Source organism: Charadrius vociferus, unplaced genomic scaffold (genome assembly GCF_000708025.1).
Source record: "Charadrius vociferus isolate BGI_N301 unplaced genomic scaffold, ASM70802v2 scaffold217, whole genome shotgun sequence".
NCBI lineage: Eukaryota > Metazoa > Chordata > Aves > Charadriiformes > Charadriidae > Charadrius > Charadrius vociferus.
The window spans coordinates 342,915-365,817 of NW_009649190.1; the positions used below are offsets into that span (position 1 = coordinate 342,915).

Sequence of the window (22,903 nt, forward strand, 5' to 3'; positions counted from 1 at the left end):
GTCATCCAAGTGCCTTCCACTAGTTAACTAACTTAATGGCAACGGATAATAGACAATAAAGCAATCAAAATGCAAATCAGAGCCAGAATTTTCCCTTTTACATATGTAACAACAAAGAACCTCCCAGTGCGTATAAGAACAGACATAAACAGTACCACATAGTAGTTACTGTAGGCCACAGTAGAAGCATAAAGCACTTTTAAAGTCTGAGCTCTAAGTCAGACTGTCAGATGCAGCAACTGATGAAAACAGCAGAAAGAACCGCAGAGGTAGGCCAATTACCTGCTTCAAATGTTAGCTCTGCATCGCAGTCAGTGTGAGCTGGGCACTCAGTTTCTATACAGTAAGTACATTGGATGAAGAACCTTTGTTGCACAATTAGCCAGCTACAGCACGAACGCCGGTGGTTGCTTTGTGATGTGACATTAAGCTCCAGCCTAAAACTTTTGTTTGTTTGTTCTGGTGAGGTTGTTGGGTTTTTTTGCTTTTGGTCTTCTTTTTGTTCTTTTGTTGGTGGTGGAGGTGATTTTTTTAAATGCTTCTGATTAGAAAGATTTATGATTTATTAATCCTGGAAATCTCACTAATAGATCCAGTCCTGTTTTCAGCCTATAGGGATATTGCCTTGGCAAAGAGCAAAGCTTCAAACAAAAATCTAAGATGTTTTTTATCCTGCGATCACCATAAGTCCCAGTTAACTAAAACAAATACAACAGACAGAAACTCAGCCCTTGGGTAAGTCGGCATGTTTAATACACGACTTTTGCCTGCAGTAGAAGCTGAAAAAGCAACCTGTAAAATTAGGAAGTGACTAACAACCCAATGGGTTTCGATACATAATAAGGCCAACCTGCACTCTTCCCCAACAAGATGCTTTGTTTTGGTCCTTATAGGACAAAGTCTCTAACAAGTAGCATGCTGGTGTTCAGTTAAAAATGAAGTTACTGTAACTGCAGACTACCAAAGACTTCCATGTTTCTGTCAGTATAAAACCCTCGAGCTTACTCCCTTTATCTAGAACGTCCAAGATTTTAATTCACAAATCTTGATGGGTATAACTGAGTAAAAGAAAAAGTATGTAAATTTATCATCAGTGTTTCTGTACAATCTGCTAGAAGGCCTGGTATACATTCATATGTGTCTTGTTCATTTTACAATTACTTAATTTCAACATTTAAAGATTCCTCTAATAGCAGTTGTAAAATCCCATTTTATTTCACTGCTTATGTAAGACAGTTGTACCAGTTCCACTTCTGGAAAACAATGTGGTTTTCCTTAACGCACTCCCATTATCTTCATCTTCCACTACAGGTTGGAACGTGTCAGCCAGGGGAATTCCTGGAAGCGAAAAAACCAAAACAAAACCCAGAATAAAAAACATATCAGAATGGACAAACGGTAAGAGGAACAGGACACAAATACATATTAACTACCAGATGGAATCCACAGGAAATAAATACTGCTCAAAAACATTCCATCTCTTTTTGTTGGGAATGGAAAAGAACACACACAAGTTCTGGAAACATTAATTAAAGACAGTATGCATTAGTAATAGTCAAAGGAAAAAAATAAAAAAACAAAAAAAACCAAATAATAGTCAAAGGAAAAAAATAAAAACAAACCAAAAAAACCAAGGAAAGCAGATTGCACCCATTCTACTATCTCCCAAATCTGAAGACAGTCATTCTGCCTTCTCTGCAGTTCAAGTGATACTTCCTGAGGATTTCAGAGGCTTGCCCACATGAAGCTTACAGAAAAAGAAAACAGATACATACCTGTTTCTTTCTGTCAGACTGTGGATCAATCATTACATTTATAAGAGAAGGTGTTTGCTTGTCAGTGATGCTTGCTTTCAGAGCATTTTGCAATTCTTCTGGCGTTTTAACAAAGTATCCTTTACCTCCAAAGGCAGACATAATTTCCTCATAGTGTGAATTTGGCAGGAGAGAAACAGGAGGTACACTGTAACGAAATGGAAAGACTCTGATTACTGTCAGGGAAGAATTGCCAGACTGACCAATTTAATTACTTCAGCACTGATTTTAACGTGTAAGCTCATTATAATGCTGGCCTGATGAATTCTTCTGGGCTGTAAGAGCTATGTTTCCTATACCACTTAAGCTGTGCTTTAAGGTAGCATACTCATTTTCATCTTCTGAAGACATTCCTGAGCAAAGATCTAGCCCAGTTCTCTTGGTATGGAGATCTCAGTTCCAGAAGCAGAATCCCAGTGTAAACTCAAAACACGGGTAATTTTAGAGATTATGATGATTTTGGAGGTTATGCCACTATGAACTCTGTACTCTGGCCTGAACTGCTGGAGGAAACCGAGACAACCAATAGACAGTCATCTCTCTGCTACACTGTTGTGTAAACAATAGTCAGGAATTAGGTTGATTGCTTGCTTTTGGTAACTGGTTCCTACTTAGACAAACTTAGCCTAGGACTAAGTTCACTTTATGTAAAATCTCAATCTGGATCACAAAACATTAAAAGTTTTGGTTACTTCTTCCTTAATTAACAGGACATATTTTGAAGCTGCTCACCACGTAGCAGGATCTCCAAACTTTAACATCTCCTTCCAGGTGTCTGCATCCAAACCAGTGTAAATCCCATTGTTGTTTACCACGATAACCAGGATTGGCAAGTTGTATCTACAAAAAGATGCATTAGGAAGAATTCTGAAATACTCGTGCCTTTCTGTAAGGTGTTAAAAGTGTCACTTTTCCTTAAAAGGATAATAAATTAAATAAATAAATAAATGAATCACTTCCACCCAAAACATGATCTGCTCATCACTGGTAACACATTATGTCACAACAGCATAAAAACGACCATGTATATTTTTTGGCTTGTTTTCATGTGCTTTTAAGAGTACCCCATCTAACAGCAGCATCCTTGGCCTTCTACAGCAATATAGGATGAGGATCTTCTCGAGCAAAAAACAGTTACCTGCAAATAGTCTCCACCTCCATCCCAGAAAATCCGAAAGCACTATCTCCCTCTATGCAGATGACTCGCTTTCCAGGTGTTTGGTCTTTAGCTACCATTGCAGCTGCTATAGCAAAACCCAGTCCAACTCCCATCGTTCCAAAAGTACCTGCATCAAGCCTAATGGGGAGAATACAGAATTACTACCCCTTTATTTCTACACAAACTCTTAAGTTAATCCATGGTGACTTATCTTTACTTTTAATAATTTGCCATATATGATTGAAACTTTACTTCATAAACAATTGGTATAAAGAGATACCAAATGTATAGATTATTACATTTAGTCAAACATTTGATAAGACTGCAGAAGTTTTAAGTGATATTAACATACTGCAACTCTAATTAAAATTAAGAACTCTTATACACTAGTTGTACCACAATAAAGAACTATTCTTGTATGCTTTTAGCTTGCCTAGTAACAATATTTCAAAAACATTCAATTACCGTACAGATAGGCAGACTACATGAAATCTTTCTACATTTAATTCCTTGAAAATATAACTAGAAGTCTGAAAGCCATCGGTTAAATACTTGCTGTTCAAATTTTAGTCTTCTGTTCAACTTTTGAAATTAAATTGAAAGCTGTAATTAAGTTACATCATTTCAGCCAGAAGCACATAATGGATACAAAAGTACATAAAGAACTAGATTATTCTAGGGTTAACTTTTAAATCTGCTTTCAGATACGTGCAACACAATCTGAAAAGACAACCATTAACATTATTGTGCCCTTATTTTAAATAAGGGGGGAAAAAATGCAAACTCTTGCCCCAGCTTTACTGGGAGTAGGGTTTTTTTTTGGTTGGTTGGTTGTTTTTTGTTTACAAAGAAGTATTTAGGTTCATTTAGGACTTCAGTGATACTTTCACAATAAGGCACAAGCTTCAGTCAGATCAGAAGTTTCACCTCACCAGACAGATCTCACTTTTTCCCCTTATTCAAGAAATAGCACTTAATTCCTACTTACATTAAAACTAGACTACACATAATGATTAAAGGGAACACTTTCAAATTTGAATGCCTACATTTTAGGCATGCAGGTTTACATGAAAGCTTGCCCAATATATAATCCAATTTTCAAAATGAGTTGATTCTTCGTAAGTTTTCCCCGTTTTTAAGTGTATTTCAAAGAAAAACTCTTTGTATGAATTCTTTTCAACATGAGAATGTATGCATAGATCTAGCCTGTTGAGTCAGCACAACAAAGAAAATACCACACCTTTGACGGGGATAGAGATTTGGAAGCATAGTTCGTCCAATGTCCATGGTGTTTGCCCCCTCACTTACTAAGATGCAGTCCTTGGGTATCAGTTCTCTGATGTGATGAAAGACTGTGTAATAGTTCATAGGCAGGGATTTCTGTAATGCTAATCCCTTAAAAATAAGAGATATTAGTAATTCCTATGCATAGAATTTGTAATAAGGTGCAAAACTGAGACACGATGGAAATAAAAATACAGTCTGCTAGGTAAGGCTGGAGCACTTGGTCTTCCATGCGCTACATCAAGGTCATTCCTTCTGAATCTGATCCTGGTGATACAACATATTTATCAGATGCTCACTCAGCTTAGCAAGTCTTGGATGGCTTACCATTAACAGGAAGCTATTAAAACTCATGTTTAACCTGAGCGGCACGTGAAATTTTTCTGTGCATTGGTTTGACTATTGACAACCCTAAGTGAGCTGTCATTTATGTCCTGGGAGGCAGTTCAAAAGAATGATCTGCTAGAATGAACTTATTTTAGATCCCAGTCTTGGAAACATGCATCTGAACTTGCAGAATATGAGTTGCAGAAGGTTAGGCATATGCCAAGCATCTGCAGCCTTTTGGCCTTAATAGCTACTTGCTTTTAAGGTAAGATTTTACTTCCACTAGCACTGCTAAACAGCACAATCACAGAAGTAAACTAAGAATGTAGCTTCACATAAGCCAGCCTCCACTTGGGAGTACTTGGAGTACCTGCCTATTGCTTAGAAGTCACTGCCCATAATACAGCAGCTCTGGCTGTGGTCGTTTACTACTAGCTTCAAAAACCCAATCCCAACGCAGTTTGAATTTATACACGCAGTTTGAATTTATACAAAACTTAGAATATTTAACTTACAGTTCATAAGCCTGACAAGAGCGAGCCTGTACCAGAACGGTATAAATTTTCAAAGTCTGAGTGACATGACTGTTAGAAGTTTGAGGAGCTTAGTTATAGACCAGTGACAAAACTGACTATGCATCAGTACCTGTTAAGGCAAGAAACCTCCTCTTTTCTTTAATATAACACTACCTTTGATCTTTCCTCATTGTTCATTATTTTCTCTCTTAGCTTCTTCCACCACTCTGAATTAGAAGGATATTTCCATGGTCTTTTGCTGAATTCTTCTAAGAGCTGGAACAACATTGAAATGTTGCAGAGATTTCTTTCAACATATTAAAAAAAATATCACGAGCATCAAGAATAATGTTATCAAAAAAGATCCCAGCACAATCACAGTAACTCTAATCAGAATCTTTAACATTTAATTTGGGAATAGACTGGATGCACAGCATGAATATGTTGCCTGAAAAATTGTTTTCCTGGAACAGTTTTTTTAAACTGGTAACTTACTTAACAGAGGAAATTAAGGTCAAAACAAAAGGACATCTGACATTATATTACCTGCTTAGTCACGGTGTTTATGTCACCTAATAAAATTGCAGCTGGCCTCACATTATTCCCCAGCTCTTCTGCACAAATATCGATCTATATTTCAAAAAGACAGACCACCGTTAACTCAAAGATATTAAAGAGAATCTTTTTTAGTTCAAGTGAGGAACACTATCTAACAATGTCTTCGTACCTTGTTCTGTCTTTACAAATAACTTCTTCTTGCATTGAAATGACATCAGGAAATGCTTTATTCAAAGTAAAATCCTATGGTACATACCCATATAAATAAAGGTATATATCCTTAAAATTTACTGCTTGCTTCTTTCAAGCTCTTACAGACAGCATAGAACTTCACTAGAACATTAAGGAGAAGGCGGTGGCGATATTAATGATAATTATATGAGAACTAAAAATCTAGGCTTAGGTATAGCCTGAAAAATCTACACAAATCAGTACTTTCCTTACTGAAAAAAAGTTTATGTATGTTACTTGGCAGTAAGAATTTGGCTACTATGAAGAAACTGAAAAGCAAATAGCGACCAATGAAGAAACTTCCCCACTTTCTTTATCAGTGATGTATGAGACCTCTAAGGTTACATGGAATACCCATTTATGACCAGGTCACAAAGATTATGAACTGAATTAGCATTTTAATACTAACCCTTGACAGTGAAAAAAATTACTTTAAGTGAGACAAAAAATTATTTTTCTTTACATTCTTTAGATAAGGGAAACATAAAAGATGTATTATTTCATACGTCAAAAGGAATTCTGACTTAAAAATTTATGTTATTCTCTGGAAAAGATGCAAAGTTTGGAAGCTGAGATTACGTTCCAGATTACTGAAAGCAGGCCAGTCAGCACACTGAATCAGCTACTACTCTTCGATCATGGATTCTAAGGGAGGAGATTTTAAGGACAGTTGAACAACTTGTCTTCCTAAGAACTGGCACATTGCTAAATACATTAATTAGTTAAATAGCCTCTCTTCCTCTTTTCCTATTAACATTTCTGAGTGACTGAGCTCTTACAATGACTGACTGGATCTGAAAGCAATTCTGTTTCAAAAAAATCCAGCTGAGAAAGCAGTCCAACAGTATGAAAGGTTTCACAGTGTCAAGACAATTTGCTTTCAATCATGGAAATTCCAGTGCTCCAAAGATCACACAAGTATCATGAGGCTAATCCTGTATTAAGCCAACTACGTAGAAGTGTCTGCCTTCTTCATTACAGCAGCACCAAGTCCCTGATAGCTGGAACAATGCTGTAACCATTTTTAAGAAAAAATAAGGAGGTAAAAAACCACCCCAAAAAGTTAAAGGTATCAGAACTATTTCTGCAGAACTACAACTACATGCACTGTACAGCACTGTCCATAGAGCAGTATTTGCCACATAAAGTACACTACTGAAATAATTTACAGTAATTGCTCCAAGCAATGCTAGAACACAGAGGACTTCCTTCAAGTGATAATCAATTTCCTGCTTACCTGAATAACCTTTACATCATGTCGAAACCTTGGTGGAAGACCAAAATGCAAAATCCAATTCAACCTTGCACCAAGCAAGATGATAACATCAGCATGCTGTAATGCCCTAATAAAGGGAAATAAGAGAACCAGATAAGGAAGAATTATTAAATTTAATAGTGTTTTCAAAATCAGAAGTAATCTTAACCACCACAGCAAACCCCAGAATACACATATAACCTTTCCTTCCTCTAAGCTGCTTGCTTAGCCTCAAAACCCTGTATCCTTTTACACAGCCAATCGTCAAGCCACTCGTGAGTTTAGGAACTCAAGAAGAAAATTAATTACTGTTTACCTAATACACTCTGTTTGGGAAAGGAATCGTTACACTAGGAGACTAACAAGATGCTATAATGATGCTGAGGTTAAAGCAAAAGACTCACTACTGCGCTAATGGCGACAGTGAGTGCCAATATTAAGATTGTTATGGATCTCTCAGTTTAGACTCCTGTTAATTTACCTTTCAGATGGGTAGAAAATATTTGATATATTCTTTTATTCTCCATTTTTCTTAACAGCATGCTTAACAGTGATAAAGCTAAGATGCTCAACAATGGACAATATTTTAATCTCAACATATATAAATGCTCCATCTGCAAGCTGACTCCGTTCATATTCACACCTACTATAGTTCTTAAATATTTCATTCACCTTCATCTTCCCAAAAGCCAAAAAGAGCTCTTACAAGTTACCTAACGCATAGTCCTTCAGTGTAGTTTGAAATACCTTATTTTTCTTTTTAAACAAACTGCAATTTAGTGACAGTATATTGCAAACACCATGCAGAGACAGCAGATACCAAAACTTCAGCTGCAATGTGTGCATCTCAAGCTTCTGTTTATGATGTTAAAATAAAAAGCTAGTAGTTTGCCTAGTGCACTAAGTTAAATGCTTAACATAAACTGTTTACCAATTTCACTTTAGGTTATCAAATATATACTAACAACACTGACAAATCTTCTTGCCATAGGTTTCACAGATAATCTGAGAGATTATTAGCTCTCAGATAAAGAATCTTCCTGGCCAGCATTCTAAGCATTGTCAAAAGTGATCCACCTAAATCTGTTGTCTCTTTCCAAGCAAGATCTTCAGTGCTCTAAAGTGAGGTGCAAAATATTGTTGAAATTTTTTTGTTGCATGCATTTTGTCTTCCCTGACATCTGTAGACCACCACAATTCCTAGTTGTTTCTCAGATGGTAGGATTAGAAGCCTTCTTTATATTTACGTTGATCTTGCTGCGGCTACGCAATTTGGATGGTTATCAGGAACTACTCCTTTTGCCATTGGTGTAGGCAAAAAAGGCAGTCCACAAAGGTCCACCAAATTTCTGATGTTGTTTTCAGCATGTGAATAAGCAGCACCTAAATGAAATGAAAGAGACTGCTTAATACTACAGAAACCTACTGTATTCACTTGAATTTCAATTAACCTGATTACATCAGTGTAAGAAAGAGTACTATTTCTCATTACAAAACCTGCCTGTTATTTTCCCATTCTGGAGAACTCAAAACATAAAATGCCAAACTACAGGTATTTGGGTCCAAATTTCCCATATTTTTGACAAAAGGGTCTTTTTAAGACCTCAACTGAACTATTTAGCTATTTCTGTGAAGCAGGGCAGGGAAAAATATGAGATTCTGTTTATCTAAAATGACAATTTTGGGCGGGTGAAGTTCTGTATTATGGGGCAGAGACTTCTGCAGCAGAAACAGGATATAACCTTAGTGCTGAGTCATGTCATTTTTTGCTTGCCCCTTGCATGCCATTGTATTACATGCTCCATAACAATCTGCCCAAACAGGTTTTTAATGAAAAAAAGAGAAGCTCAAGGAGGACCTTGTGAAGATATGTACCTTCAGCACAAGCCTGCTGAATCAAAGTTGCCCAGGCAATCTAGAGTAACTGACTGGTCCCTGTACAATGACTTAAGCCCATGAGTCTTAAATCCTGAAGAATAAACTTCTATGTTTCTTCCAAAACTTCTGCTAACAACAGCATATAGCAGGAAGTCCAGATACATTCGTTCAGTAGATTTGAAGAAAACACAATATTTCTCAATTGTTGGCACCAACAAAACCCATATCTACATATTTGAATCTTCTACCTTTTCACATTCAAAGAACAGCCTTTTGCTCATGTGTATCAAGCCAGAGAGAGGGTAAAAAACCTCTCCTGATCTACTTTCTGTCTACTATTTCACTACCTAATCAATTATAAGGTCCATCTCATCTCAATCATTTCACTCACTGGTTAGAGATAGAACTTCTCTCGAAGACAGATTGTTCCCCAGTCTGCAGGAAAACAGTTTGGGTGAAACAAGTTGATTTTTTCAAATTCTGTTTCTAGCAGACCTTCTAGCAACAGAAGTGACACTGCAGTGACTGACATTCCGCAAAGAGGGACAAAATAAGTGACCCAGCACAGAGAATAATTATCCTCTATCTTTAGGGACACCTCTATTTCAGGAATGAAATACACTGGCAGAGTACAATGGAAAGTCTGTAAAACAGCAATAACAGCAACACCTGCCATGTGGCTTCATGCCCTCACACAGGTAGGCAGGCACTTTCAGTAAGTCCATACAGAAAAATGATCTTTGGTTACTCTGATTCTTGCTATATATGCCAGAGCATCACAGAGAGAATATAATTTGTGTTCTGACAGAGAGAATATAATTTGTGTTCTGACAGAATCCGTTTGGAATTTTGACAGTGAATTTTGGTATTGGCTCTATGCTTAAGACAGTGGTTATCTGTTTTTTTTCTACTTAAACCTGTATTTTATCAATTGACTCTCCTCTTAACCTAGATGAAAGGGACAACAGTTACACAACAGAATAAAGATATTCTAAAAACACAGTAGATTTTAATATCAAATTTTAAGTAGTTTGTTTGGGGTTTTTCTGGTTGGTTGGTTTTGGGGTTTTTTGTTTTTTTTTGTATTAATAAAAGAGAGATGTTAATACTTATGGGGAAAAGAAATCACTTTGGTCATTGTTCTTGTCCCAAACTTGTACAGCTCAAAACATGCTACCTTTGCCAATGATTAGCAGAGGCTGCTTGGAACAAGCAATCACAGATGCTGCTTCGGATACAGCAGAGTGTTCAGCCGTACTAACAGGAGGCGGCAGGCAGCATTCCACATACCTGGAAGTCAAGCAAAACAAAAGAGGCTCTTAAAAAGAAAATCAAAACAAGAAATGTTGAAAGATAAAACCTATTGTTTAGCATAAAACTGCAGTTGCTGCACTCCCTGTTACTCAGTGCATTTATCAGAAGAGTATACATTTTTTTAAAACAGGCTTTGAAGTTTTTCTTGCACATTTCTTTAATCTTATAGGTAGCGTTGTTCCAGAGATTTACAATGTGGCATCATTGTACTACCATTATATTAATTCATTCCTTTTTGCAGATTTCATTACAAACTATAATCTGTATGACATGTTATGATGCAGTGTTACACTTAAAGGTTGGATTTTTAGTACCATTTCAGCTTTGTGGCAAATTATTTAATCTCTTGTTCTTGTTTATCATCTTGTTTGTACTGGTTTGAGAAAAGAAAATACAAAAGTAACTTAAAACTAAAATTTCTTTTATTCAGTGACCTGAAAAACAAGTAATATAATCTTTACGCACTTGACAGAGCTCTTATTCACCTGAAGATTCACAAAATCCCCAGGTATGTCAATATAGCAGGAACCCGGACGACCATATATGCTGGTTCTTACAGCCTAGAAAACAGATAAACACAGTTTTAAACACTTTTTGAAAGGATTTTAAAAAACTTTTTATGTAAAAACCAAAAAAGCCCTTCAGCAGACAGAGAAGGAACATGCTGTTTCATATTGCTGAACCACCACAGGGCAAGCTCCCATGGATTGATTTATATCAATAAATTCAAGTTTTGATAGCTATTTACATTTTCCACTGTATACTATCTGAAGTCTTTCAGTAGACGCACAGTATTGGACTATAAATTCTTTGTTTAATTTACAATGAGATAACTGCATTATCAGCTATTGTATTTGGAAATACTAAACTTTCATACAGAATTCTATTTAAAGTAGCACAAACAGGAAAACCAAGACGACAAATGTCTCCATTTTCTATTACTTTTGATTGCAATTCTATTACAGGCAGATGCTCTGCCGAATTTGCACTTCTGGAAACAGTATAATCGTATGCAGAATTTACTCTAACATGGCTAAAGCATTGCTACAGCAGGAGGAAGAGACTTTTGTAACCCTTTCTCAAGCGTTGAGATAAGGATGTGTTTTCTCTCTTTCTCTCAAAACACTCATCAAACCAACAACCAACCAACAAACCAACCACCCTCACCCCTCCAAATCTTCACATAATATGAGTGGTAAAAGAGCTGAAGTTCATAGTATTGCATTTCTAGTTCCTGCACCTCTCCCTAAAGACATTTCTTTCGTAAAAATATTTCCAGCTCTGACTGAAGCTAACAAAAAAGGCTACAGAGATCACTAGGTATCAGATTGGACCAGAATTTATTTCTAATCTGTTCCATGGCACAGTTCATAGGAAAAACCTCCCTGGTTGTTAATTTACTCAATCATCCATTGCCTGCCATCTGCAGGAACAAACTATTTACAGTAACAGCTACACAAAAAATAAACCCTCAAAGCTTATACAGTAGGAGACAGTTACTCAATGTTCTATTGCTAATTTAGTATTTTTTCATACCTTTTCAATAACCGCAGGAATAACTTCTAGGCTGCTTGGGCGGACAGTTAGTTTGTTGTACAGCCTACCAGCTTCAACCTGAATAAAAGCATATAACTGTTATATTTATTTATCAAAGCCATTTGCTCATTTCCATCTCATTTCAACATGTATAAAATGGAAAAATAGCCAAAGAGAAAGCAACAAATTGAAAACTCCCACACAAAAATGCAGTTGGTGAAAACTGTCAGAGCCATACTCGTTCCACCGAGCACTTAGGCATTTTTTCCAGAAAGCGGTGCTGCTTCTTTTCTTGGAAAGTTAATTTTGCTTTCTTCCATCTCAGAACAGACAGACAAAGGCAGTTATACCAGCTGAGAACCTAAAACAGAGCATGAATTCTAACACGACTGTAGACAAAGACAATCCAAACAATCTACTGTATTTATGCAGTGTCAATATTAAACCAGTAGATGGAGCAAAACGACAGCATTATAAGATCTGTTCGGAAATGTCAGTGTTTGGGATTGTTATTCTTACACTAATGAAGAAACAACACCAACTACTTAACTCTAATCTTTTTGTACAAAGTTGTATGTCTGCGTACCTGTGGGAACTCTTGGAACGCTCCCATGGTTTCCTGATTTCTGTCTGAAGAGCCTCCAATAACAATCAAAGGCCTACAAAAGCATACAAAAAAACAACAAAACCCACAATCTTAAGTATACACATATATTTTATAACTGCTATCACATCTGTAAAATGTCCTGATGGTCAAATCCGACTGCTCTTGGGATATTGTGCACCTTTCGCATTCACAGATCTCAACAGGAACAGAAAGTTACCAGCACTATACAGGAGTGGATTCTAAATACCAGCATGTCAGCCGACAGACTTCCTGGCACCTTTTGGGTCACTAGTTTTAGGACAGTCTCATCTTATTGACTGATTCACATCTTGCCCAAAAATTCTAAACCCAAGTCATATTGCTAGTAATTTTCATTAAAGTTTGATAACTTTGGTGACAAGATGGTTTGAGAGGAATGACAACAGCTAATCTAAAAAGCTAAAAAGTATTGATCTAAAAAGTATTAAGATATTTGTTCATAAGAAGCATTGTAACATGCACAAACACTAGAACTAAGAAACACAGTAAGAAACAATCTTTTCAGAAAGATTAGATTTTCTTCATATACAATTTGGAACACAGCAGAAATTAGCTGAATAGCTGACAGCACTTTTTCGTTTCTTCCTGCATTCAGTTTTTACTAAAAAACACAACAAAACAGCAAAACAAACCCACGAAAAACAAAGACCAAAGAGATGAACAAAAATTTAACATGCCTACAAGTGATCCTGCTCTTAAATTAGTTCATAGCTATGTGAGAAAGGCAGCATTACTTTACAATATGGGTTATACATTCCACAGGAACACATTTTTTTTTTTTATAATTTCCACAAAATACAATAAATTATTGTCCTACAGTGAATGAAAACTGGCCTTTTATTCAGTTTCTAGGTCAAACTCAAAACCTTAAAATGTTAAATGCTGACTTAAGAGAAAGCTGTCTTATTAATCTGCTCATTCATCCACTCTAAATTGAAGTATTGGGTCAATAGCTTTCTAGGCTTATTTTCCTGAACAATTTCTCTTCAGATACCGTCTTTTTTTAGACTGCATTTATCCATACAAGGTGTTAAGCAGAAACATTTACAGCGTGCTCAATGCATAATGCTAGATTTTATCATCCATAAAATTTTTGCTGGGTTGGCTTTCTGACAGAATAATGAACTGAATGTGGTTGTTGGGGCAGACAAGTGCCAGAGCTGCAGAGGGCAAGAAGCAGGAGTAAATCGCCAGGAGAAAGGTGCGGAGATGATACGTGCCTATTTCCCTTTTTGCGGCAGACTGCGTTAGATGGGTGTAACCAAACCACTCAATGTGTATTGTATTTTCCTCTCCTTTCCTTTGCTTGGGCTACTCCTGCTCTTCCCTTGCAACACTCCTCCGTAGTGCTTGCCCAAGTATTCATGTTGCTGTCTAGTGAAACGGGCCAGAAAGCTGATCAGTTAACTCAACACAGAAAACCCTACTCTTCCTCTCCAAACCATAGCAGCCTTTCTTACAATGGTAATGCCAGACAAAGGAAATGCAAAAGCATGTCTGGGATTCTCAAACACTCAATGGAGGTGCCTGCTAATGAAGGAGCCAAGGAAAATCAGTTTCATTAGGCTAAATTTAGGGTTTCTGAATGGTTCCTTCTCTCCTTTCAGCACATGGCAGGCAAAAGGCAAGTCTGATGTGACCAATGGAAAAAAAGCACTGGCCAAGCACTGTGGTTTGGTCAGTGAAAACCAGTCTTCTTACTATATTCTCATATATTTTGCCAAACTAGGTAAGCCATTCCCTTCACCTTTTGCCAAGAGTACAGGTTTATGCAAGATCAAGTCAGGTAAACAGAGCTTATCTCAGACAAAACTCAGTTTGTGAGAAAATAGAAACACCTCCTGCAAATCCATAAGCAAGTGCCATGAATGCTTCTTTCTTATAACCAAATCCATGACTGTTCAAAAGCAAGGTTTTCATATGATTTTTTTTTTAATCTAAAGTCACATAGGGACAGCAAAACTTCAGTCAATAACTCAGTTTTTAAAAAATAATTTGAATGCTAGGTCTTTTTTCAAAGTGTCAGAGACTTATTTGTTAGCGTTCCCATTATCAACCTTCCCTTGTCTATCAGCCACTGCTAATCCAATGCTCCAGATCACGTGTGCTTAGTATTACCAGAACATCTACCCAAAATACCTCATACAGCTTTCTGAACAGCTTTCAGTGGCAGACCAGCTAAAGTTGCCATGTCTCAGTGAAGGCCTGTGGGTGTAAATGCTATCGCTCTGTACATCATTTAATTCAATACTTAATTACTGCTCTAAATGTCTGTGTGGGGAGCAAATATGGATTTTAACAATGCAGTTGTCAGTCTGTTCACATATGAAATACAGTAATTCAAAGGTAATGCGGATCTAAATTTAGAAAAACCCTCTAAGACTCTCTGCAATCAATAAAGCATTACAGGCTGAATATCGACTTCATTTTCAAATGTATCCATACAATCAGGTATACTAATAGATTTTCCAATACATGCATAGGACAAAAAGGAGAACTGTATCCATGAGAACACAACAAATGCAACTAAATTACTTTTAGGGTTGATAAATGAAGAATTCCCTTCTCATTACCCACAAGAAAGAAAAAAATCCTATACTAAATACTGCAGAGCTCAACATCGGCAACAAATAACAGCAAACAATCGTTAGAATTTTAGAGGGAAAATGTAATTAAATTACCAGCAGTTCACAGTTGCATTTGCCATCCCACCAAGAGCATGTAAAAAACCTGGACCGGACACTACAAGACACACTCCAGGTCTAGAGAAAAACAAACAAAAAAAGGAGATAGAAAGAAAAGGAAAGTGAGCACAGGGAACACCGAATTAATCACCAACAAAAATTAATATTTTTTATTTCAGCATCTTGCTAAAGCTTTACTCGTGATCAAAATGCATGAATGGCAAGGGCTTTGTATGAAGGACTAAAGAGAGATATGGGAATCAGAAATCATTTAGCAGTATCAACCCAATTGAAAAAATAAGTGAACCGTTGTAAAGTGCCACCTACACAGAGGTCTGCAACATAGGCAGGCTCATCATAACACAGCTCCTTACTTCTTTTATTGCATTTACTCCATCATCTAGCATTTATATGGAATTTGATAAGGCACTTATGTTTGCAGTTTTCTCAACTCCACTTTAGCACTAGATATCAATGAAGAAAGCTCACAAAGGAAGAAGTGCATCTGATTCAAGAAAAATTTTATTATTTATTTTTTATTATCACCTGTATTCCAGGTGATGAGACAAAAATGACAATTCTTAACTTCTGAGCATTCTTTAGTAGCTTTACAGACTCTTTACATATCAGGAAAAAAAAAAAAAAATCAGTTTACTACCCAGAGGATTGTTCAAAGGAAGAAAAACTACAAAACTGTACAACACAGGTGTCATGCTTGCAGACAGAATAAGGAACGATCACCTGCATCATCAGGTCTGCCATTGTGAGCAAGCAGACACCAGATGTTTACTTTAGAAAAGGATCCATAGGATACTCAAGAAGCACATCTCACAAGTCACAGGCCACAGAACGCTTCCCATTAAGAGCAAAATGCAGTATTAAAGAGGAAAAGCCAGTATTTTGTGCCTGAAGCAGCACAGGGGAGACTGGAAGGCATATGATCAGTCTCTGTATTGATAGGGTATTTGTTGAATAATACACCCAGACGATGAGATTAAGGTATAGATTAAGGTGGACTAAGGTATAGTCCACCAAGTTGCAACAAACAACGGTGGCCTGATTCCTGCCCCTCATACCAATGGTGTTAAACTACTAACTTCAAAAATTAAAAGAGATAAAAAAAGTTATATGATGGACAATCTTATATGAGCTTAAGCACTTCCTTGTTCCTGCCATGAATCATAGCAATAGAAATATTGATAACTGTTATTGACAGTTATTTTAAAATTAATGTTCCATTTTAACTGCCCTACATCTGCATACACTAAAAACACTCAGCTCCAAAACAGAAAAACACTTCTAGCTTCTAACTGTTGAGTATGATACAGTTCATATTATATTATTATCAATACTAATAAGTACAAAACGTACCTGCCAGTTAAATATCCAACAGCAGATGCAGCATAACAGGCCTGTTGAAGATATTGGAGTTAATAATATAGTTATTATTATATATACATTTCATGGTATCTTGTACAAAACTTTCAACAAAAACACTGAAAATAAGCAGATACAGATTTTGCCCTCATCGTTAGAGCTTAAATATAAGCAGGAGCACCTCTTCACCCTCCCCATTATAAGGTGTGTTCATGAAGGCGTGTGTGAAAAAACTGAAAATTTGTGTCCACATTTCAGGCTTCTGTTGTTACAGGATATTACATTGGGAATATTTATGATTTAAAAACCAAAAAAAGGACAACATAAAAGAAAAACCCCATAACCAAGGAAGCAAAATGAACAGAACCGCGTAAGAAACTTCTGCCTTCTAGACTAACATGCAAGAGGGATTTACAGGAAAAAGGCAATGAACAGAAATCCAGTGGTTACTGGGATGACTCATCTTTCAGAAATTAAGCAAAAGGTTGAAATCACACTCTGGAGAGATTCATTAGAGGATCTTTTACAAGCTGAGCTGCTGTACTTTTAATTCCGTTTCTGGTACCACACTTAGCTTTAAGTACTTTGACATTTCAAAGAAAAACTGCATTTTGAATAATTTTCACAAAAGCAATGCCTACAACAACTGTTAACATAGTACAGCAGCAGTATTATTATGGAGCATGTTCTTATGCTATTCCTGTAATAATACTAAATATTCAGATATAAAGTTCACCTGGTAACAAGACAATATGAGATCATGTAGAAACAGAAGCTTATGGGCGATCCGAGAACTCCAAAGGATTCACGCATGTGATGTTGCCAACTCCCTCTCTCATATTCTCTGAATTCAGCAAGTTCTAACACTTAATCGAAAAAAGTCATTTTGAAAAAAAAAAAAAAAGAAAGTAAAGTAAGCTCCTGGCCTTATAGCCGGCCTCTTTCATTTTGAAATAGAGTTGGGATTTTGTTTCTTAGTTTTATTTGACTACTATTGTGGTAAGAAGATTAAGTAACACAAAAGCTCCTTCTAAATGTTTACAAAGCTGCTAAACATTTTCCTCAAACCTATGAATAATTCTAGGTAACAAAGCATGTTAGCAACTTCAGCTTAAATGAGTGAAAACACAGACTTCTTATAAGCTTTTACACAGGAGAAACTGTCTTTAATATCCTCATGCTCCTACAGATACAGACGAACTGTTTGAGAAAAATGTGGGGCTTAGCAGAGGAATAATAAGCTGCCCTTATTTTCTTTGCAGCATTAGCATAGGGAATTGTTGACAAAAAAGTACATTGACAAGAAAAATCTCTTTCTACTTTTCATAAGCCTCTGACATGGAGAAGAAAAATGTCACTAATATTCAAGAATTAGATAACAATTTGATGACACATCAGTGTGCAAAAGTTTAGAAATATTTGGAGTAGGTGTTACTAAAAATCTTGTTAATGGAGCTCAAAGCATGGTGTGGAGTTTCCATGGCAATCATTTTTTTAGAACTAAATGGCAAAACAAAGCAGCACATAGAATTTGGGTTCATGTACAGTCATTGCCATTAAAACTCTTACTGCTTCATTCTGCAAGGAAGCAACATGACTAAATCTATCTGTATTTAGAGTAGAGGGGATCGTAAATAATTTTGAAGGTATACTTAAAAGATTTGTGTGTGTGTGTGTGAGTGTGTGTGAAGAGTAAGAAAGAAAACCTATTTTACTTATGAACCTTGCACCCCCACCACTAAAATATAAGCAATGGCACTTACATTATCTGTTACGGTCACAACACAGATCATCAGCTGAAACCAATCCTTATTTTCCTCAGACAGGCAAGAAGGATGTAGGTATATAAAATACCAGTGACCACCAAACCCTCAATCAATGCTAGGAAGAAACATAGGAGGTCCAGATGCAGGCACCGAACTCAAAGTTTGCAACCACCCTGCAGTTTGAACTGCAGCCAAAACAGAGGCCTATTGCTCCCATCCAAGCAGAAGGACATTAAGCAGGGTTTAACTAAATTAGTCTGTCTTCAACTCAAAACATAAGCAAACTAATACAACATTGCTAGTAAACAACAGTTAAGCATTTTTGTACCCAGCAGCCCAGTTAAAATAGTATTGCCATGCCTAGGCGCAGGCTTGAAGCCCTTACATTAACCGTACCTAATGCTAAATGTTCCTGCAGGGCTCGTGATCAACTTGTTACGAGAACTTGCTGTATGAGCCTAAGCTTGGAACATGATGTCTTTTCTTATGGCATACAACAAAGTGCAGGCCTTGAAAATATGGAGACAGGTTTAAAGCAGCAGTCCCAAACTAACAAGCAACTTGCTGATAGCCAATTACTGGTGATTGAAAAAGTATAACTTTTAAGTAAGACACTGCTTTTGCTTTAGGAAAAGCAGACATGGCTAAGCAAGGGAGGAAAAAAACCCCAACTAACAGATGCACCACAGGATAAGGCACCTGTCTTGGCCTGGGAAAGTAACCTGCACGGGCCATAGTCCAGGCATGGAGGCGAAGGGGTAAAATCTGTTCAGAGTCCAAAACATCTTATAAAAAGAGATCTTGAATCTAAGGGGTGGAGAAAAAAGATGTCCACATTGGTTCCAGCTGCCCTTATTGAAGGGTTCTCGAGTCCGATTCCCTTGACAGCTAGCACCATCCGTGCTAACTATGCTGTACCAGCTCCAGCACATTATATACTCATGACTAAGTTAAGTTAATATTACCAAGAAGAGACTGCTTTGAATATGTAGCGTTCATGATTATGAAAAATTAAGACCTAAACATTAGCAATGTGTGTTGTTAATGAATAACAATCTAGTAAAGGTTTTTGTTTGAAGTTTAAAACTGACCTGGGTTATCAGCCTTAAAAACAATCACAGAAATCTCTAATTACCCAGGGACAGATACACAAAGCACACCCCCATATCGAGTTGCACCACTACTATTCAACGTTCAAGGGGCATACGGGACATGGGTTAAACTGCTTCTAGCAAACTTACGCCACGTTACAGGCCGCAAGAGATTAGCTAATGGATATTGGTAGTACTATTTAGCTTTTAACTTCATGCTTTAACCCGGTCTTTCTAGTCAAACAGTTTATTCTGCAGTTTTATGGGCTTTTACTACACCTGGCCCAGAAATGAGGCAGAAACTCAACCCCTGGAAAAAAACCCTTGTTTTCCATCTCTCTCAGATCATATATGGCTGCCTTCACCAATAAAGGAAGCAGCTGTATACACACCCTCCACAGCCTACACAGCTAATAAACTTAGACAATTAAAACTATGACACGTGTAAATAGTAAGCGTATCTTGACTATACGATGTATAACCTTTTACCCTCTTCTCTGCCAAGCAATTACTCTACATCTTCACTGAGGACAAAGAACAAAACAAAAGCCACTACAAGAGATATCTTTGTTCATCCTTTTCCACTCCCCAAAGAGGAGAAACCCTGACATTTTGATGTTAAAACAAGTCTTCATGTTATTGTTATTCCCCTAAGCAAAAGTTTCTGTCGTCTTCACTCTAACAGAAAAGGGTTTAGTAAAGAGTGAAAAATAGGACAGCATCTCATTTGGCAGTGCAAAGCAATCTTCTCTGTTAATTACAGACACATGAGGAAATTAATTTTAATCACGTTAATAACCAAAGCTAAAACTAGAATACTTGCTAAATGCCCTACAGGCATGCAAAGACTGTGTTGGATTCCCAGTCCTTCAAAGGACTCAAATACACCTTTTAAACATATTTGTATGTTTGCCTCTCTCACATGTTACAGATTTTCCGTAGAGATACGCGTTCCTCTCTAAGTTCTCACATTCCAACATAAGGATGTAAGGTTTAGACAGCAAAAAGATACAGCTCCTGACCACTTGATTTAGGAGAACTACTATTATAATACTTTAGTGACATCTGGGACAATGCACAAAGGCTATGAACTACATGGTGGAAAGAGAACACTGCTGTAAAATATGGGCACCTGAATACCATGCAGGTCCAAAATATTAATAGGAGTTCCTCGTAAAAATGGTAAAATTCTAATTAATAGTGTTCATAGAGAGACAGAATCCATAAACAAGTTAACCACACGAGAAAAATCTCCTGATAAGGTAATAATAAAACAAAATATTTATTTGTTGGTATCAGCTATGGAAAATTGACAAATGCGGTAGAGCAACTCTGAGTATGGAAAGCTGATGGTCCATTTGCTAGCAGTCTAATATAGAGTCAGCTTGTGTAGCACTCCTTGAAAATGAGGTATAAGTCTGAAGTTACTGTATTCAACCTCAGACCACTTAAGAAACTAGTGAATGCTTAAAGAGGTACTACTGGGGAAAACCAAACAAATCGAGAACTAGTGGCATAACACCAAAACGCTAATGACCTTGAATCTAATTTGTGATACCTAGACCATGAAGCTGAAATATATACAATTAAGACTAAATGTATGTTCGTGCTTAATTTTGAGCATTCAGAAGCACGTAACTTTCTATGGTTTGCTGTTTGGTGAGCTCTTAAAACCCAGTAAGGAAAAGAAGATACTACAATTATTGAAAATAGTCAGGACAAGTTTATCACCAGGAAAACTTTCCTCTTTAGGCACTGCAATAACAGAACAGAGACAAGGAAAAATCTACTTTTTTTAGGTAGGTAATAACGCCTAAGGAAAACATGCTTCTAAACAAAAAGGAAAGAAGTAGTTAAGAAAGCTCTGAAAAAGGAATAAACTACTACCCATTAGAGACAGAATGATAATATTGTCCTAACTTGGAAGGGAGGACATCAGCAAAAGAAAATGATGCTAGAAAAATTTGAGGGAGAAGTATCTTGGAAACTCTACAGAAAGCTACAGAAAAAGAAAAAACCTGGATGAGCCTCCTCAAAAAGTGGCAGATAAAATCTGACAATGTATTACTTGAAGGAGACAAAAATTGATCATTTTTTCTTTCTCCAGTACAATGCTTTGTTCAAATTCTTTTTGTCCCTATTTTCATCCTGTCTTCTCTCCCTTATTGGAGAACGGCATCTGAAAATGAAAAAAAAAGTTGCAAATCCCTTACAAGAAAAGGAAGGAGCACTTAAAAATGGAAGGGGAAAAAGAAAACCCAATGCAATCCACCAATACTCTCCCTTATTGTAGAATGATAATAAACACTTCTCTCTACAGGTTCTTTAAAAAACGTGCAGAGACCACATTCTTCCTGGTAAGAAAAGGTAAATTAGATTTCATTCAGTTGTAAAACAGTTAAAAGAAAGAATTGGTCCTACTACAGAGATATACTTACAGCTTGTTCGTTTCTCATTCCTACATATTTTATTCCAACTGCTTGGGCTGCAATCGCGATTTCAGTGACTGGAATACCAACAATACCAAACATGTATTCAATATTCTAAAAAGAAAAGCGTTAGCAGAAATCAGAATTGTTTCCAAAAGATAGTTTTAATAAACATGTGAAACACAGTCATACTAACTATACAGGCAGTCTAAAAGTAAATCATAACAACGTATATATTCACATTAAAGTTCACAGGCCACTGTGGGCAGGTATACAATGCCAGCCAGTGTTTACAGCTCAGTCCTCTGTAGTTGTTCCACTGCTTGAAGGCCTCCAAAATTCAGTGCTTCCACAACCATTCAGCTCAACTTCTCAGTCAATGTACGTTTAGCTTTTTTAACTGACCACTTCGTACTTGGGATATCTCTGCTATATCATCTTCCTGTTTCAGTATATCAACTTTGACTCTTCCAAAAATTCCTCCTATCATTACACGTTTTCAGAGAGAATTAACAGAAAAAACGCCACAGAAAACAACTGGGATGGTACCATGCCCAAGAAACTTACAGATGAAAAGACTATGCTTACTTTTGTTACCACTGAACTACCTTTTTATGTTAGCAGACCAAACGGAAAGTCTTTTGTTAAGACTGGTGTCAGTTTGGCACTGTCTCAAGTTTAGAGACAGCACAGATATTTGATAATTGTACAGGCAGAGCTGCATATAGCAGCTGAGAGTGCCTGACGGTAACAGAGGCAACGGGCGAGCTCGGGGAACCTACAAGCTCGTAAAAAGGAAAAAATAAGCGAAGGACTGGGAGAAGCCGCAGAGGGGTCGCTACCTCACGCCTGCCCACGGCGGCACAGGGACCTGGCGGAGCCGGGCCCGGGCCCGCTCCCTGGGCTGCTGCGGCGGCACCTCCCTCCTTCCCACAGGGCGACAGGGCCAGCCCTTCTCGCCCGCTGTGCCCGCCCCCGGGACGACGGCAGCTGCGCCCAGGGTGAGTCCGGCCGCACACGCTCGCTTCCCTCCAGCCCC

At 37.2% G+C, this 22,903-nt stretch overlaps 1 protein-coding gene across 1 annotated transcript; it reads right to left on the reverse strand.

Moving 5' to 3' along the window:
• Positions 1–1,305: 1,305 nt before the first annotated feature.
• On the reverse strand, positions 1,306–22,354 carry HACL1 (2-hydroxyacyl-CoA lyase 1). The gene is made up of 17 exons (XM_009888943.1): positions 22,280–22,354; positions 21,874–21,978; positions 16,573–16,613; positions 15,199–15,279; positions 12,458–12,530; positions 11,872–11,949; positions 10,801–10,895; positions 10,199–10,311; positions 8,391–8,526; positions 7,126–7,231; positions 5,646–5,729; positions 5,274–5,375; positions 4,214–4,368; positions 2,953–3,111; positions 2,547–2,654; positions 1,776–1,962; positions 1,306–1,338 (listed from the first exon to the last, which is right to left on the reverse strand). The coding sequence occupies exons 1-17, from the start codon at positions 22,352–22,354 to the stop codon at positions 1,306–1,308; spliced, it is 1,731 nt and encodes a 576-aa protein (XP_009887245.1).
• Positions 22,355–22,903: the final 549 nt, after the last annotated feature.

Coding starts and splice junctions, on each gene's coding strand:
- HACL1 (XM_009888943.1), bottom strand. CDS start 22,354: ATGATAGGAGGAATTTTTGGAAGAGTCAAAGTTGATATACTGAAACAG. Junction 10,312..10,800: donor GTGAATAAGAGCTCTGTCAA/GTGCGTAAAGAT, acceptor CTTGACTTCCAG/GTATGTGGAATGCTGCCTGC. Junction 1,339..1,775: donor AGTCTGACAGAAAGAAACAG/GTATGTATCTGT, acceptor TTTCGCTTCCAG/GAATTCCCCTGGCTGACACG.